Source organism: Mustelus asterias, chromosome 9, assembly GCF_964213995.1.
Source record: "Mustelus asterias chromosome 9, sMusAst1.hap1.1, whole genome shotgun sequence".
Classification (NCBI taxonomy): Eukaryota; Metazoa; Chordata; class Chondrichthyes; order Carcharhiniformes; family Triakidae; genus Mustelus; species Mustelus asterias.
The window spans coordinates 121027135-121042519 of record NC_135809.1 but is presented as its reverse complement, the minus strand read 5'-3'; the positions used below and the strand labels follow the sequence as shown (position 1 = coordinate 121042519).

Below are 15385 nucleotides of genomic sequence, written 5' to 3'. Positions count from 1 at the left end.
CTGTATTCATGGGTAAGTAAATGGTGAACCTAGATTTAAGCTTGTCACCCCAAAAAGAATGGAGAGAGGGGGATTCGTGGAAGTATTTTATGTAGCAGGCTGTTTAGGCATGAAATGTTCCATCAGAAACTGTCAAGAATTTGATTTATTATTGTCACATGTATTAGTCTACAGTGAAAAGTATTGTTGTTTACATGTTACAGACAAAGCATACCGTTCATAGAAAAGGAAAGGAGAGTGTGCAGAATATAGTGTTACAGTCATAGCTTGGGTGTAGAGAAAGATAAAGCATTGTTAGAGAGTTTAAAAGAGTTAGAATGAAGTTTTAGAAGCATAGAACGAGAGTAAAAGATCGAAGGTATGCTGGGCACAGCTCGCAAGAAGTCGCCACACTCCGGCGCCATCTTGAGAAAAAAAAAGATTCCATCATGGCTTTTGAGAGGGGTGTATTTGAAAAAAAGATCCATTTGTAGGCATTCAGGAAAGAGCTTAGGGTTGGGACTTGTCGAATAACTGAGAGAACAGAGCAGTGCGATTCTATCATTTGTATGAAATGGGATGAGGTTATTTGACTTTAGTGCCTATTTTCAGTTTGAAAGCAAATCGCTTTCTACCAACATGAGCAGAATGTGAAGCATTGAGCTTTTAAACCTCATTAAATGAGAGAGCTTCATTGTAACTCAGTCTGGTCAGGGTGGAACTGCGTACATTGAGCAGTTTTGTGGATTTTTCCTGTAAATTAAGAACTGGCTTCTCCTCTTCCCAACCTAATTTGTTGCATTTATTTTTGACTAATGAACTCCTGTGTGTTTAATGTTGCAAGAATTGTTCCTGGCTTATCACAATAATAGTAAACAATGATGTGGACCTCCAGGTGGCCTGCTTAAGCATGTGCTTTTTCTCCCCCACTTCCTTCCCTTGGGCATTGCAATATTCGCTGATTAACTGTGCAAGTTTGCTGGTTATTTAGTGTGTTTGAGTTACACAAACAGCTCTTTTTGTAAGGATGTTGCAATGCTGGTATTTTAAATGCTTCCACAACAAATGGGTGGCACAGTGGCTAGTGCTGCTGGCTCACAGCACTGGGGACCCAGACTCAATTCTGGCCTTAGGTGACTGTCTAAGTTTGCACGTTCTCCCTGTGTCTGTGTAGGTTTCCTTAGAGTGGTCCGGTTTCCTCCTACAGTCCACAGATGCGCAGGTTAGGTTGATTGGCCATGCTAAATTGCCCTTTAGTGTCCCAAAAGATGTGTAGGTTAGGAGGATTAGCGGAATAAATATGTAGAGTTATGGGGATAGGGCCTGGGCAGGATGCTCTGTCAGAGTGTTGGTGTAGACTCGATGGGCCGAATGGCGGCCTCCTGCACTGTATCGATTCTAAATGAAAATATCCTGACAAATAGCAGGGTTTTAAAAAAGCAGTCATTTCATTGCGTTTCTTTTGTGTGAACGTATTCGGGCCTTGATTCTAGGCCTGTGTACTAACTGCTGTGAACTTGGCTGCTGGCACTGAGCTTGACAATCTGCCCTTTTCTTAGTGGCTGCTTGTTTTTCCTGCCTATTAGACTGGCCTCTCTCTCTCTCTGTGTGTGATGCAGCACATGAGTTTTCCCATTATTCCACATCATATTGCCGTCTGCTCAATCCGTTATAACCAGTGCCAAGTCTGTGGAATCTCAGTCAAGAAGTGGCTGCGTGTCTTAAGAGTAGGAAATATTTTGCGATCACTGCCCCCTGGATAAGTGTTGTATGTATTGAATGGGAGGCCTAGATTGAATTTTTAATATTCCTGACGCGTCACAGTATAAGCTAGTTTATTTATTAGTCACAAGTAGGCTTACATTAACACTGCAATGAAGTTACTGTGAAAATCCCCTAGTCGCCACACTCCGGCGCCTGTGACACTGAGGGAGAATCTGGTTGTGTCATAGCTTGGCCTGGCTCCTGCTCTGCCCAAGACTGCAAGGATCTAGAAAAGGTCGTGAATGTAGCCCAATCCATCACGTAAACCAGCCTCCCATCCATTGACTCTGTCTACACTTCCCGCTGCCTCGGCAAAGAAGCCAGCATAATTAAGGACCCCACGCACCCCGGACATTCCCTCTTCCACCTTCTTCCTTCAGGAAAAAGATACAAAAGTCTGAGGTCATGTACCAACCGACTCAAGAATAGCTTCTTCCCTGCTGCTGTCAGACTCTTGAATGGACTTACCTTGCATTAAGTTGATCTTTCTCTACAGCCTAGCTATAAATGTAACACTACATTCTGCACCCTCTTGTTTCTTTCTCTATGGACGGTATGCTTTGTCTGTATAGCGCGCAAGAAACAATACTTTTCACTATGTTAATACATGTGACAATAGTAAATCAAATCAAAATCCAACCCAACTCTAAAGCAATTGTAATAATACCAGAGTTTCAACAATAACAGTACCAATGTTATTCGGGTCTGAAAGCAAATGTTTGATCCATACCATGAATGAAGTGGTACCAAAATCTGGCTAACCTACCATGTCTGAAAATATTCAATGTTATATTAAGGGGAGATTAATAGTTTAAAAAATCATGTAGGATTTTGATAGCGTAAATGAGGAGAAACTGTTCTCACTGGCTTGCTAACCAGAGATGTGTCCAAAGATGTGAGGGTTAGGTTGATTGATCATGCTAAATTGACCCGAGAGTCAGGGGGATTAGCAGGGTAAATATGTGGGGTTACGGGAATAGGGTCAGGGTGGAATTGTGGTCAGTGCAGACCTGATGGGCCAAATGGCCTCCTTCTGCAATGTAGGGCTTCTATGAGACAGATTCAAGGTAATTGACAAAAGAGCTAGAGTAAGATTGTGCTTGTACGCAGGGAGTTTTTGAGATTCGGAATGAGCTGCGGGAAAGGGTGATGGAAGTAGATTCAATAGTAATTATCAAAAGAGAATTGGATATATACTGGGAAAGGGTGGAAAAATGGGAGAAATTATATAGTCAAAGAGCAGGCACAGGAACAATAGGCTGAATGGCCACCTATAACTCTAATCATTGGACAATTATTTTCTGTTGGGAAGGTTGGGGAAATAGCACAACATCTTCTCGTAGTTGGCTGGAGATGGAAAGGGAGATCAATACTACTTTGCGTGTCTTTGATCTGTATATCACCATCGCTTATTCCACAGGGAAAGATCCATTTGACTGATGAGAAATAGAGAAAGGAGGCAATACACTGGGGGAGAGAGAAGGAAGAAGGGGTTACATTGGATAGATAACTTTTATTATAAGACATGCTGGCTAAATTCTCCCTCAGTGAACCCAAACAGGCGCCGGAGTGTGGCGACTAGGGGATTTTCACGGTAACTTAATTGCAGTGTTAATGTAAGCCTATTTGTTACACTAATAAATAAAATTGAATAAATAAAAAAAAACTTAAATAGACTTTTATTTGTCTACAGGGTCGACTCACTCCCTTTATGGGACTGAGGTTAGGAATTCTAATTCCTCATTATTTCATATGTTTTCCACTATATTTTAAGTGGAACAAGGCATTTCATTGTATAAATTGCTGAAAGATTTGACGTTTTCTTGGCTCCCCCGTGTCTCATGTTATATTTATATCTCAATTCTTTTAATCTCTCTCTCTCTCTCTCTTCCTTATCTAGCTTGCATGAGCTGAGGGAAAATGTGTCACAGGAGCATAAATCTCTCAAACAGAAAGAATTAGCAGATGGACCAAGGGCGTCCCATGGATACGGAGGGAAGTTTGGAGTCCAAGATGATCGTATGGATAAAGTAAGAAATGTGCCATTTTTAAAGTTTGTCATTGCTTGGAAATGTCCTTAATTGAAGAGCTGATGAAAGTAGTGGTTATTTTGATTATTCTAGCTGATGGTTCTAGATCCCAGCACTGACGTAGGGTTGTGAATCTATGATAAATTATCTCACTTTTTGAAAAGTGAATGCATCTGCCACTTTGAGAAAGTGGATTGCAGTGTTTAGAAGTCTTTGTGTTCATGGATCAGCGCTGAAACTTCCTACTTGCTTCTGCAATTTATGCTCAAATCAAAAACAGAAAAGTGCTGGAAAATCTCAGCAGGTCTGACAGCATCTGTGGAGAGAGAATAGAGCCAACGTTTCGAGTCTGGATGACCCTTCATCAGGGCTTAAGAAAGCTCTGACAAAGGGTCATCCAGACTTGAAACGCCAGCTCTGTTCTCTCTCCACAGATGCTGTCAGACCCGCTGAGAGTTTCCAGCATTTGCTGTTTTTGTCTTGGATTCCAGCATCTGCAGTATTTTGCTTTTATTTAAATGCTCAATGTCTGTCATAGGCAGCACACAGCTGTGGGCTTTGATCTGAGTTAGATGTCAGTGGTGGCACAGTTGGTAGCACACTCGCCTCTGAGTCAGAAGGTTGTGAGTTCAAGCCTCACTCCAGAGCACAAATATCTAGGCTGGCTTAAGGAGGCAGTGTTGACCTTTAGGTCAAAGTGTTATCCTATCAGTCTTTTAACTGATAGGATAAACCGAGGCTCTGTTTGACCACTTAGTTGGGTGAAAATGCACCTATGAAGCTATTTTGAAGAGGAGAATGGGAAATATTAGCAAATATTTATCCCTCAAACAACATCATGCTAGCAGACTGCCGTGTCATGATCAATTTTGCTACTTGTGGGATCTTGGCCACGAGGTGGAGATGCTGGCGTTGGACTGGGGTGGGCACAGTAAGAAGTCTCTCAACACCAGGTTAAAGTCCAACAGGTTTATTTGGAATCACGAGCTTTCGGAGCACTGCGGAGTGCTTTGACTCACCTGATGGAAGGAGCAGCGTTCCGAAAGCTCGTGATCCCAAATAAACCTGTTGGACTTTAACCTGGTGTTGTGGGACTTCTTGCCGAACTCAAACCCAGTATTTTGATTTGTTTTTAGATTATTAGTGAAACTTCTTACTTGGGATCTTGCTGTGTGCAGGTTGGCTGCTGCGTTTCCTACATTACATCGGTAACTAAGGAGTAGTTTGTTGGCTGTACAGCATTTTGTGATGTCAGGTGGTCTTGAAAGTCACTCTGTAAATGCAAACCTTTTGTGAATAGGAATTTCCTGGGTAATGGCCTGTCAATCATTGTTGTATCCGAATAGCAAAGCAACTCATTCTGGCAACAGCAGCAGGAGAGGAATTTTAAATCGCGCCTGCCCGCAGTAATATTTACCGTCACTCGTCTGGCTGACAAAGAAAACCATTTGAATTATGTGACGATTAACAATGAACATAATTAGGTGGTTAGTCATCATCCTCTCTCTCCCTCAGATGCCTGCGTGTAGCTGCTGTTATAACTTTGTGGAATAAATGTTACGTTGTTACAGTGGTTATATTTCAGAGCTGCTTCATTGGTTGTAAAGCATTTTGGACATCCCCGGGGGGAGAAAGACAGGACATAAATGCTATAAATAAAAACCCATCTTTCAGTGTTGCGTGACTTTCTTTTCAAATCTGAGTTCTGTTGTGGTTGCAATTGCAGCTTAATGTTCAGTCTTCCCACTCGAGCAGTAAAGGAAAAATGTTGTGTTGATGATGATTTTAAGTATTTGAGAAGTTCAGGCACCAGTGATTTAGACCCCGGATAGAAGTCTAAAGGTTGATCCTGTTATACAGCTCATTTAGCGAGATACTTAATTCAAACTGACTTTAAATATTTAATGACTTTGGTTATCGTTTTATCGGTCAATAGAATCACAAGATCCTACAGTGTAGGAAGAGGCCATTCGGCCCATCGAGTCTGCACCCACAATCCACCCAGGCCCTATCCCCATGCACTTACCCTAGCTCGTCCCCCCAACATTAAGGGGCAATTTAGCATGGCCAATCCACCTAACCAGCACGTTTTTCGGACTGTGGGAGGAAACCCACGCAGACATGGGGAGAATGTGCAAACTCCACACAGACAGTGACCCAAGCTGGGAATCGAACCGGGTCCCTGGTGCTGTGAGGCAGCAGTGCTAACCGCTGTGCCACCGTGCTGCCCCATGACACATCCTTGTTATTGGACAGCAGCCAGTGGACCAGAAGTCAACCTCCTACTTTCTTTAAAAACTACCAGAAAATGTGGAACGGGCCAGGAGGAAAGTAGAATCTGTAACTGGTACACATACTGAATTTCATACAATGGTTACTCATTGAATTTGCATGTGGATAACTGCATGGAGCGGCTACCTCAGTGGAGTACTGGTGAAGGGTTGGGTAGGAAGTGTTCCAATTTTGTCTCGATAGGAGCAGTGACGCTCTTATTTCCACTGCGTCCTGCTCCCCATTTTTTCGAAATATGTTCCTCTCTACAGTAAGGATGACCATATCCTTTCAAAGGTGTGACCAATCTTCCAAACCACCCTGTGGTTTCTTAATTATGATGTGGAGATGCTGGCGTTGGACTGGGGTAAACACACTAAGAAGTCTCACAACACCAGGTTAAAGTCCAACAGGTTTATTTGGTAGCAAAAGCCACACAAGCTTTCGGAGTGCTGCTCCTTTATCAGGTGAGTGGGATTTCAGTTCACAAACAGGGCATATAAAGACACAAACTCAATTTACAAAATAATGTTTGGAATGCGAGTCTTTACAGGTAATCAAGTCTTAAAGGTACAGACAATGTGAGTGGAGAGAGGGGTAAGCACAGGTTAAAGAGATGTGTATTGTCTCCAGCCAGGACAGTTAGTGAGATTTTGCAAGCCCAGGCAAGTCGTGGGGGTTACAGATAGTGTGACACGAACCCAAGATCCCTGTTGAGGCTGTCCTTGTGTGTGCGGAACTTGGCTATCAGTCTCTGCTCAGCGACTCTGTGTTGTCGTGTGTCGTGAAGGCCGCCTTGGAGAACGCTTACCCAAAGATCAGAGGCCGAATGCCCGTGACCACTGAAGTGTTCCCCAACAGGAAAAGAACACTCTTGCCTGGTGATTGTCGAGCGGTGTTCATTCATCCGTTGTCGTAGTGTCTGCATGGTCTCCCCAATGTACCATGCCTCAGGACATCCTTTCTTGCAGTGTATCAGGTAGACAACGTTGGTCGAGTTGCAAGTGTATGTACCGTGTACCTGGTGGATGGTGTCCTCACGTGAGATGATGGCATCCGTGTTGATGATCTGGAAAGTCTTGCAGAGGTTGCTGTAGCAGGGTTGTGTGGTGTTGTGGTCACTGTTCTCCTGAAGGCTGGGTAGTTTGCTGCGGACAATGGTCTGTTTGAGGTTGTGGGCGGTTGTTTGAAGGCAAGAAGTGGGGGTGTGGGGATGGACTTGGCGAGATGTTTGTCTTCATCAATGACATGTTGAAGGCTCCAGAGAAGATGTCATAGCTTCTCCGCTCTGGGGAAGTACTGGACGATGAAGGGTACTCTGTCCACCGTGTCCCGTGTTTGACTTCTGAGGAGGTTGGTGCGGTTTTTTGCTATGACACGTCGGAACTGTCGATCGATGAGTCGAGCACCATATCCTGTTCTTATGAGGGCATCTTTCAGCGTCTGGAGGTGTCTGTTGCGATCCTCCTCATCTGAGCAGATCCTGTGTATACGGAGGGCTTGTCCGTAGGGAATAGCTTCTTTAACGTGTTTAGGGTGGAAGCTGGAGAAGTGGAGCATCGTGAGGTTATCCGTGGGCTTGCGGTACAGTGAGGTGCTGAGGTGACCGTCCTTGATGGAGATGCGTGTGTCCAAGAATGCAACCGATTCCGGAGAGTAGTCCATGGTGAGTCTGATGGTGGGATGGAACTTGTTGATGTCATCATATATTGTTTCAGTGATTGTTCACCATGAGCCCAAAGGAAGAAAATGTTATCGATGTATCTAGTGTATAGCATCGGTTGAAGGTCCTGTGCGGTGAAGAAGTCTTGTTCGCACCTGTGCATGAAGATGTTGGCATATTGAGGTGCGAATTTGGTCCCCATGGCTGTTCTGTGTGTCTGGATGAAGAACTGTTCATTGAAGGTGAAGACATTGTGGTCCATGGGGACCAAATTCACACCTCAATATGCCAACGTCTTCATGCACAGTTTCGAACAAGACCTCTTCACCGCACAGGACCTTCAACCGATGCTATACACTAGATACATCGATGACATTTTCTTCCTTTGGACTCATGGTGAACAATCACTGAAACAACTATATGATGACATCAACAAGTTCCATCCCACCATCAGACTCACCATGGACTACTCTCCGGAATCGGTTGCATTCTTGGACACACGCATCTCCATCAAGGATGGTCACCTCAGCACTTCACTGTACCGCAAGCCCACGGATAACCTCACGATGCTCCACTTCTCCAGCTTCCACCCTAAACACGTTAAAGAAGCCATCCCCTACGGACAAGCCCTCCATATACACAGGATCTGCTCCGATGAGGAGGATCGCAACAGACATCTCCAGATGCTGAAAGATGCCCTCATAAGAACAGGATATGGCGCTCGACTCATCGATCGACAGTTCCGATGCACCACAGCAAAAAACCGCACCGACCTCCTCAGAAGACAAACACGGGACACGGTGGACAGAGTACCCTTCGTCGTCCAGTACTTCCCTGGAGCGGAGAAGCTACAACATCTTCTCCGGAGCCTTCAACATGTCATTGATGAAGACGAATATCTCGCCAAGGCCATCCCCACACCTCCACTTCTTGCCTTCAAACAACCGCCCACAGCCTCAAACAGACCATTGTCCGCAGCAAACTGCCCAGCCTTCAGGAGAACAGTGACCACGACACCACACAGCCCTGCCACAGCAACCTCTGCAAGATGTGCCGGTTCATCGACGCGAAAGCCATCATCTCACGTGAGAACACCATCCACCAGGTACACGGTACATACACTTGCAACTCTGCCAACGTTGTCTACCTGATATGCTGCAGGAAAGGATGTCCCGAGGCATGGTACATTGGGGAGACCATGCAGACGCTACGACAACGGATGAATGAACACTGCTCGACAATCATCAGGCAAGAGTGTTCTCTTCCTGTTGGGGAACACTTCAGTGGTCACGGGCATTCGGCCTCTGATCTTTGGGTAAGCGTTCTCCAAGGCGCCCTTCACGACACACGACAACACAGAGTCGCTGAGCAGAGACTGATAGCCAAGTTCCGTACACATGAGGATGGCCTCAACAGGGATCTTGGGTTCATGTCACACTATCTGTGACCCCCACGACTTGCCTGGGCTTGCAAAATCTCACTAACTGTCCCGGCTGAAGACAATACACATCTCTTTAACCTGTGCTTAACCCTCTCTCCACTCACATTGTCTGTACCTTTAAGACTTGATTACCTGTAAAGACTCGCATTCCAACCATTATTTTGTAAATTGAGTTTGTGTCTTTATATGCCCTGTTTATGAACTGAAATCCCACTTACCTGATGAAGGAGCATCGCTCTGAAAGCTAGTGGCTTGTGCTACCAAATAAACCTGTTGGATTTTAACCTGTTGTTGTTTCTGTGTTTCTTAATTAATCAATGTTGAGTCTGCCCACTGTTCCTCGCCAACTCATTGCGCCACCTTGTATGCGCTGTAACTGGACGGATCTCTCATCTGTATAAACCAAATTGGGGCTAACACAGGCATGGGAGATTGACAAACTGACAGTGTAAGTTTAGGCCATGCCCAACATTTTATCCTGGGTTTTCATGTTGCCTCATTGCTGCTCAGGGGGCGGTGCGGTAGCACAATGGTTAACTGTGCTGCCCCACAGTGTTCAATTCCGGCCTTGGGTCACTGTCTGTGGAGTTTGCAAGTTCTCCCCGTCTCTGCGTGGGTTTCCTCTGGGTGCTCCGGTTTCCTCCCACACTCCAAAGATGTGCGGGTTAGGTTGATTGACCATGCTTAATTGCCCCTTGGTATCAATGGGATTAGCAAGGTAAATACGTGGGGTTACGGGATGGGGCCTGGGTGGGATTGACGTCGGTGCAGACTCGATGGGCCGAATGGCCGCCTTCAGCACTGTAGAGATTCTATGCTCCTGTGGTTCGTCTGGAACTGACCTTGAATCTGGTTCCTCTTGATAAATCCAATGCAGTATGTTGCCGCCATTGTTGTTCTTTTGGACCCCTTCCACTTTTTAAAAAAGAATAATGAAACATATGCAGGTTAAATCCCGCTGATCTTGGATGGTGGCCAAGATTAGCAGGAGAGAGGAGATCTTCTGGCAGTATTAAGGGTAGGCCAGAATTGAAACAGGCAGGGGAGATCAGCCTGAAATATAAATCCCAATATAAATGTTATCATCACACCAGTACGGTTGAGTGCTTCTGAATGTCGACTTGTGTTCAGAAAGTGACTGCAAGCATTAGTGAGGGAGCATTCATAGCAGAAAGGATAGTGCCTGTCCATGGCTCACTGTTACAAACTCAAGTAGTTATTACATAAGGGAGTGCTTTTTAATTTCTAAGAATAGACATTTAGTGTAATTTTACTGATAAATGCACCACTTTTAGCTTGAGGCTAGTTTGTGAGGTTAACTAGCTGGCTTTTCAAAGACTAAGTGTATGATGGTTTAAATGATGTGTTTCTCTGACTATAATTTTTAATACATTTTGCAGACAATCTGCAATATAACAAGGAATCTTGGATTAATTTTAATTTGCAATATTGCTCGAGCAATTAACATGGAGGCCAGATCTTGATTTCGGGTTACTATCTGAAAGAAAGACTTGTGTTTATGTAGCACTTTTCACACCCACAGGATGTTTTTCTCTGGAGTGAGACTTGAACCCACAACCTTCTGACTCAGAAGCAAGTGTCTTACTAACTGTGCCAACAACTGACACTTGAGGCAATGAAAACCTTTTACAACAATGATTGTTCCATTTGAAGTGCAATCAATGTGGACAAAGCAAGCTTCCACAAACAGCCACATGATAATAACCAACTAATCTGGTTTTAGTGACGTCGACTGAGGGATAAGTATTGGTGAGGGTACCAGCATTATACTTGCCTGGCAGGGGAATCATAGAATCCTACAGTGCAGAAGGAGGCCATTCGGTCCATCGAGTCTGCACCAACCACAATCCCATCCAGGTCCTATCCCCATAACCCAATGCATTTACGCCAACTAGCCCCCTGACGCTAAGGGGCAATTTAGCATGGCCAATTCACCTAACCCGCACATCTTTGGACTGTGGGAGGAAATCGGAGCACCCGGAGGAAACCCACGCAGATACTGGGAGAATGTGCAAACTCCACACACACAGTGACCCAAGCCAAGATTCAAATCCGGGTCCCTGGCGCTGTGAGACAGCAGTGCTAACCACTGTGCTGTCCCTAGCCCATTGCACTGGGGGTGTGCTGATGCCTACGATTGGTGGTTTGCCCAGGCTAGGGTAGAGTAAAGGATCAGGGTAGCCAATGAGGTTAAACCGAGGCTTTGCCTGATACAATTTTCCAAAGCTATCTTGACCTTTTGGCTAAGGTGAAGTGTGAGGTCAAGCCCAGGAGGGGATGCAATACCTCATCCTGTCAACTTGGATCTTGTTTAATCGAGCCTAAGATGGGATGCAATGTCTTGCCAGCTTGGATCCCGTTTGTCCCTCACGTGAGGACCACGATGGGACTTAACTTGAATTGGCTTTTTTGATTAGAATTAAAGTATTGAAAGGTACCAGAAAAAACTGCTCCCTGCTCCTCTTCGAAATAGTCTCGTGGGATCTTTTATGCTCACCAGAGGGGAGGTAATGGCCGAATGGTATTATTACTAGACTACTAATCCAAAAACTCAGCTAATTTTCTGGGACCCAGGGTCGAATCCCGCCATGGCAGATTGTGGAATTTGAATTCAATTAAAAATTTCTGGAATTAAGAATCTACTGATGACCATGAAACCATTGTCGGTTGTTGGAAAAATGTCCTTTAGGGAAGGAAATCTGCCATCCTTACCTGGTCTGGCCTACATCTGATTCCAGATCCACAGCAACGTGGTTGACTCTCAACTAGGGATGGGCAATAAATGCTGGCCAGCCAGCGGCGCCCATGTCCCACGAATGAAATTTTTTTTAAAAAGGGGGGGTATGTGGAGCCTCAACGGTACTGCATTGGAGTGTCAGCCTTGAACTTTTGTGCTCCTCACAAAGTCGCTGCCCCACTGTAACAATGCACAATATCGGTTTGCGTTGTTGAATTTTACCTTGCAGTTGGGAAGTTACCAAACTGATGGTTTTTTGATTTGATCTATTATTGTCACGTGTATTAGTATACAATGAAAAGTATTGTTTCTTGTGCCCTATACAGACAGCGCATACCATTCATAGAGAAGGAAACAAGAGAGTGCAGAATGTAGTGTTACAGTCATAGCTAGGGTGTAGAGAAAGATCAACTTAAGGTGAGGTAGGTCCATTCAAAAGTCTGATGGCAGCAGGGAAGAAGCTGTTCTTGAGTCGGTTAATACGTGACCTCAGATTTTTGTATCTTTTTCCTGACGGAAGATGGTGGAAAGAGTATGTCCGAGGTGCGTGGCATCCTTAATTATGCTGGCTGCTTTTCCGAGGAAACGGGAAGTGTTGACAGAGTCAATGGATGGGAGGCTGGTTTGCGTGATGGATTGGGCTACATTCACAACCTTTTGTAGTTTCTTGCAGCATTGGGCAGAGCAGGAGCCCATACCAAGCTGTGATACAACCAGAAAGAATGCTTTCTATGGTACATCTGTAAAAGTTGGTGAGAGTTGTAGCTGACGCGCCAAATTTCCTTAGTCGTCTGAGAAAGTAGAGGCGTTGGTGGGGCTTTCTTAACAATAGTGTCGGCATGGCTTGCAATGGGGAGAGAGATTTGCTGTTCAAATTGGTTTGGAAAACTCACAGACCAAGTCCAACTTGTTTTGTGTTTTTTTTACCTAACACTGGTTTCTGGTTTGGCAACTCCTCACTTTTAGATTTCTCATTCTTGTTTTCAAATCCCTCCTATCTCTGTAATCTCCTCCACCCCAATGCCCATCTGAGGTATCGGTGATCCTCCAATTCTAGATTACAGTGTGGCCCTGATTTTTCATTGCTATAACATCAGTGGCCGTGTCTTCAGCTGCAAAGACCCAAAGCACAAGAAATTCTCCTCTAAACATCTCTCGCGTGCGCTGTGTGAGAGTAACTTCATTGCAGTGTTAATGTAAGCCTACTTGTGACAATAAACTTTTTTAAAAAGCGAACAAATTGCAGGGTAAAGGAAAAGGTAGGGAGTGGGACTAGAAGTTGCTTTTGCAGAGAGCAAACATGGACGTAATGGTCAGAATGGCCTCCTTCTCTACTATAACCATTCTCCGATTCTCTGATTCATGGTTAAAAATAACTGTTTTAAACTTGGAGTATTAAGATGCTTAATTGCCTGCGCTAAAATACCAAATGTTTACATGGGCTTGAAGTAAGTAGATGATTGATTTAGCAGGAGGCAGCTTTGCACTGATTAGTTGTTCCTCTGATTGTATAGAGCATGATCTGCTGGTCATGGGGATTGAGGCAGTGAGTATTTCCAAGGAGCTATAGAAGCAGTCAGTTCCAAATGGATGAATTGAATTTTATGTACAGCAGTTGCTTCAGCTTTGGCGCGGCATGGTGGCACAGTGGTTAGCACTGCTGCCTCACAACGCCAGGGACCTGGGTTCAGTTCCAGCCTTGGGTGACTGCCTGTGTGGAGTTTGCACATTCTCCCCGTGTCTGCGTGGGTTTCCTCCGGGTGCTCCGGTTTCCTCCCACAGTCCAAAGATATGCGGGTTAGGTGGATTGGCCAGGCTAAACTGCCCCTCAATGTCAGGGTGATTGCCAAGGTAAATACGTGGATTATCAGGGTAAACCCATGGGGTTATGGGGGTAGCGCCTGGGTGGGATTGTTGTTGGTGCAGGCTCGATGGGCTGAATGGCCTCCTCCTGCACTGTAGGGATTCTATGATTCAAACCTTACGTGAATAGTTCATCAAAACTAGTGAGAGAAGATTAAACCAAAGGAAATGACAGGAGATGCTGGAAACACTCGGCAGGTCAGGCCGTGTTTGTGGAGAGGGCCTCGTTATCACTCCCTTTTGGCCATTTAATCACTCCTATCCCTCACCCTACCACAGGCTATTCTCCTTTGTTTCTTTGCCTCCCCTACTCACTGCAGCCCCCCCCCCCCCCCCCCACCCCCCCCCAACCCTTTCGTAAAAGTGCTTCACCTTTTAACATTTAGTAGTTCTGATGGGAGGTCATTGACCTGAAGCGCTGTTTTTCTCTCTCCACAAGTACTGCCTCAACTGCTGAGTGTTTTCATCATTGTCTGTTCCAATTTGGAGTGAATATTTAAGCTCTCTTTTATTGCAAGTGGGATGAAGGGTCCAAATGGCTGTTCAAAAACTCAGGCCAAATTGTTCATATTAGCAGCACTGTTGCACGCAGCCAGGGAATCCAATGTATCTGTTCTTCACCACTGTAAAGTCCTACAAAATCATTTTCGATAAAGGGAACACTGTCCAGATGTCCGGATACCGTCCCTCAAGCCAGGTGCTGTTTCTCCACTCGCAAATGGCCAGTGTTCTTTGATTTGTTTTATTATTGTCACATGTATTAACATACAGTGAAAAGTATTGTTTCTTGCACAGACAGAGCATACCGTTCATAGAGAAGGAAAGGAGAGGGTGCAGAATGTAGTGTTACAGTCATAGCCAGAGTGTAGAGAAAGATCAACTTAATGCAAGGTAAGTCCATTCAAAAGTCTGATGGCAGCAGGGAAGAAGTTGATCTTGAGTTGGTCAAACGTGTCCTCAGACTTTTGTATCTTTTTCCCGACGGAAGAGAGAATGCCTGGGGTCCGTGGGGTCCTTAATTATGCTGGCTGTTTTTCCAAGGCAGCGGGAAGTATAGACAGAGTCAATGGGTGGGAGGCTGGTTTGTGGGATGAACTATGCTACTTTCACAACCCATTGAAGTTTTTGCGGTCTTGGACAGAGCAGGACTCGTACGAAATTGTGATAAAACCAGAAAGAATGCTTCCTATGGTGTATCAGTAAAAGTTGGTGAGACTTGTAGCTGACATGCCAAATTTCCTTAGTCTTCTGAGAAAGTAGAGGCATTGGTGGGCTTTCTTAACTATAGTGTCGGCATGGAGGGACCAGGACAGTTTGTTGGTGATCTGGACACCTAGAAACTTGAAGCTCTCAACCATTTCCACTTTATCCCCATTGATGTGGACAGGGGCATGTTCTCCACTACACTTCCTGAAGTCGATGACTCCTGAAGTTTTGCTGACATTGAGGGAGAGATTATTATCGTCACACCAGTTCACCAGATTCTCTATCTCTTTCCTGTACTCCATCTCATCATTGTGAGAGATCCGACCCACTACGGAGGTGACATCAGCAAACTTGAAAATCGAGTTGGAGGAGAATTTAGCCACACAGTCGTTGGTGCATAGGGAGTATTG

At 44.9% G+C, this 15385-nt stretch overlaps 1 protein-coding gene across 6 annotated transcripts in view; it reads left to right on the top strand.

Moving 5' to 3' along the window:
- Nucleotides 1-15385, top strand: part of cttn (cortactin) — an 85363-nt gene that overhangs the window by 32508 nt on the left and 37470 nt on the right. For all 6 annotated transcript variants that reach the window (XM_078220970.1, XM_078220971.1, XM_078220974.1 and 3 more), the window contains exon 4: nucleotides 3644-3773. In XM_078220970.1, coding sequence (XP_078077096.1) covers nucleotides 3644-3773 — 130 coding nt within the window. The remainder of the gene's footprint in view (nucleotides 1-3643; nucleotides 3774-15385) is intronic.